General features: G+C 35.2%; 1 protein-coding gene across 1 annotated transcript in view; it reads right to left on the bottom strand.

The window, feature by feature from the left end:
* Positions 1-2,361: 2,361 nt before the first annotated feature.
* LOC117117488 overlaps positions 2,362-2,530 on the bottom strand; it is a 28,421-nt gene continuing 28,252 nt past the window's right edge. Inside the window, exon 13 of the mRNA XM_033261796.1 lies at positions 2,362-2,530. Coding sequence (XP_033117687.1) covers positions 2,384-2,530 — 147 coding nt within the window. The 3' untranslated portion in view covers positions 2,362-2,383.

Here is a 2,530-nt window from a genome sequence, read left to right as displayed (position 1 = left end):
TGCTCATTATCTGCGCCAATGGGTATAAGAATGCATGTTACCCTGTCTCTTATACACATCTAGATGTGTATAAGAGACAGCTACTAATCTTAGTACTGTTTGTGTTTCAAAATACACAGAAATATTTGTTTTGGTAATAACGTATTAGGAATTTTAGTGTTCCGTCACTAATTCACAACCTCGGCTCCTAGTTTGTCTACTCTGGAGGGCAATTTACGCTTTAGTAACCGTCACTGCTAAATTAGTGGGCAGTATGAAATCAAAACATGACAAAGGAGCTAGCAACCAATGTCACAATTAACACAAATCAGAAAAAAAAGGAAAAAAAAAAAAAAAAAAGATCGAAATCAAAATATCATGAAAAATAAGATTGAAATGATGCTTTTAGTAGGTTATTATTTGGTTTAATAAGTACCGTAGGGGTCCAAACGTGTCCCCTTAATAGGGGTGTCCCTCCCCTTTATATAAAAAATATATTTAGCTTACTATTGGAGGAATGCATAAGGCATGAATAGAGTGACTCAAAAATATAAGAACACATGCTGTAGGCCTATATTGATGTTCACACTAAATAGAGGCAGAATATATTTGACCATTTGGTACACCAAGAAATTCAGAAAGTGTCCAATTAATAAGGGTATGCCCTTCATAGAAGTCCCCCCCCCCCCACCATCCCCATCTGTTCACTGAAAGTGTCGATCATCTTACTAGGGTGTCCAAAACTAGGGGATCTACTTTATTACATTGGCCGTATATTTTTGTATCTTAGACGCCATTTCTATGGTAACCGTGGTTTGGGTCGTGGAAAACTATGTCAGAGCATTCTGGGTCCTAGGAGTAATCAACAATTTTCAGGCATCTTCTTGACTTATGAAATTCCATTGCGGACGAAAAGTGAGACCACCCCCTCTTAACAATATGTGGGGAGACATGTCCCCTGCTCATTATCTGCGCCCATGGGTATAAGAATGCACATCACTTCAGCCTCAATATGGTTAGTGCTGAGGTGCGAAAATTTTGAGATCTTTTGTGCAAGGAAATTGCACTCTCATACCTTAAAAATGTTACCAATAATTCACATGTCAATAATTATTTTTCGTAATACAATTTAGGGGGTACGATCGCACCGTCTGCACCCCTGCATCCGCCACAGCCACCTTTCTAAAATCAATTAAATAAGCCCTTAAATTTTCTAATTTTTCTGTCAGCTTTGCCCCTGGACCACTTTCGAAAGATTTTGAGTAATGCCCGAGCACGCCCACTTTGCTCTGGTTGGGGACATGGGAACCTCCCTGTCTGGCAATTCCTGGAGCTGCTACTGTTTCACAACCCCTTAGGCACATTTATCTGCAGGTCGTGGGTTCAATTCTACCCGATTTACTTGCAACATTCTTTTCCAAATTATTTTTGGATGTGCAGTGCTGAGTATACTGCAGAAGAGTATGCAAGATCAGCATAAGATAATTTACTAAGTTATACTTCATTTAAAGCCCAACTCGGACAGCGCCGTACGACACATTCCGACGTAATATGTTTTTGGGGACAGTCTTCAGGTCATGATAATAGTAAATGTTTAATATTCTACAATGTGACCGTACTCAACGCGACAACAAATTTAAATGTGTCAAGCTGCAACGTGTGACGCTTTCTGAATTGGGCTTTGAACATTATGAAACTAAAGACGCATTGAAACTTGAAACTCAGTGCTAGAAGAAACAGTTTGTATTGCTTAATTTGTGTATTTTATTAAATATTAGTTAACAATTGAAAATTAAGTAATAATTGTTGAATTTTCCATAATTAGAGTAGTAAAATGTTTGTAAATTTGTAAAACAAATTGTTTATTATTAAGAATTGTTTTCTTCACGATGCCATCACAAATGGTGTATCATATATATTGAATAATTTGAAGTTTAATATAATGTAAGTAATAATTTATCATTTAAATTGCATAATCAATATCGAAAAATGTACATACAACTTTATATACATATAAGAAAGTATAATACATACTCGAAGTATTGAAATGCATGTCATTGTGTTGGGATTTAATATTTTCATATTATGTCATCATCAGGATTTCAATACTTAGAGTATGTATTATACTTTCTTATCTGGGATTAATCTGTGGAACTTTAGGATTTTATAGACCTACATATTATCAAAAGAGAAACTTGACATTAATGTTTTCAGTATATTTTGTATTCAATATCTACAGTCCTGGATGACAGCATCAAAAGCATGCAGTTTAGATGATCAAAAGGCGAGTAAAATATAATTTCTTAAAAAGTGTCCTAATGTGGTACTGTGGTGTATGTAACCATGGTAAAATTATATTCTGGTGTCATTTTTTTTATTGCACTGTTATCTTTAAAATGTTCCTTTACACCTTTGCTTCAATTTTTTCATATTTGTTCTGGTAGTATGACTCAAGTTCTTCCTTTATATCTATTCGTTCAAGTTTGTTCAGTGCTTCACTAATTGTTTTGAGATGATTTACTTCAGCTTCCTGTCTTTCTCGCCACTGTAC

The sequence above is a fragment of the Anneissia japonica genome, unplaced genomic scaffold (assembly GCF_011630105.1).
Source record: "Anneissia japonica isolate Jap-2015-1 unplaced genomic scaffold, ASM1163010v1 scaffold559_len90085_cov114, whole genome shotgun sequence".
Lineage (NCBI taxonomy): Eukaryota > Metazoa > Echinodermata > Crinoidea > Comatulida > Comatulidae > Anneissia > Anneissia japonica.
Note: the sequence above shows the minus strand (reverse complement) of the source record. Positions and strands in the feature narration are given on the sequence as shown.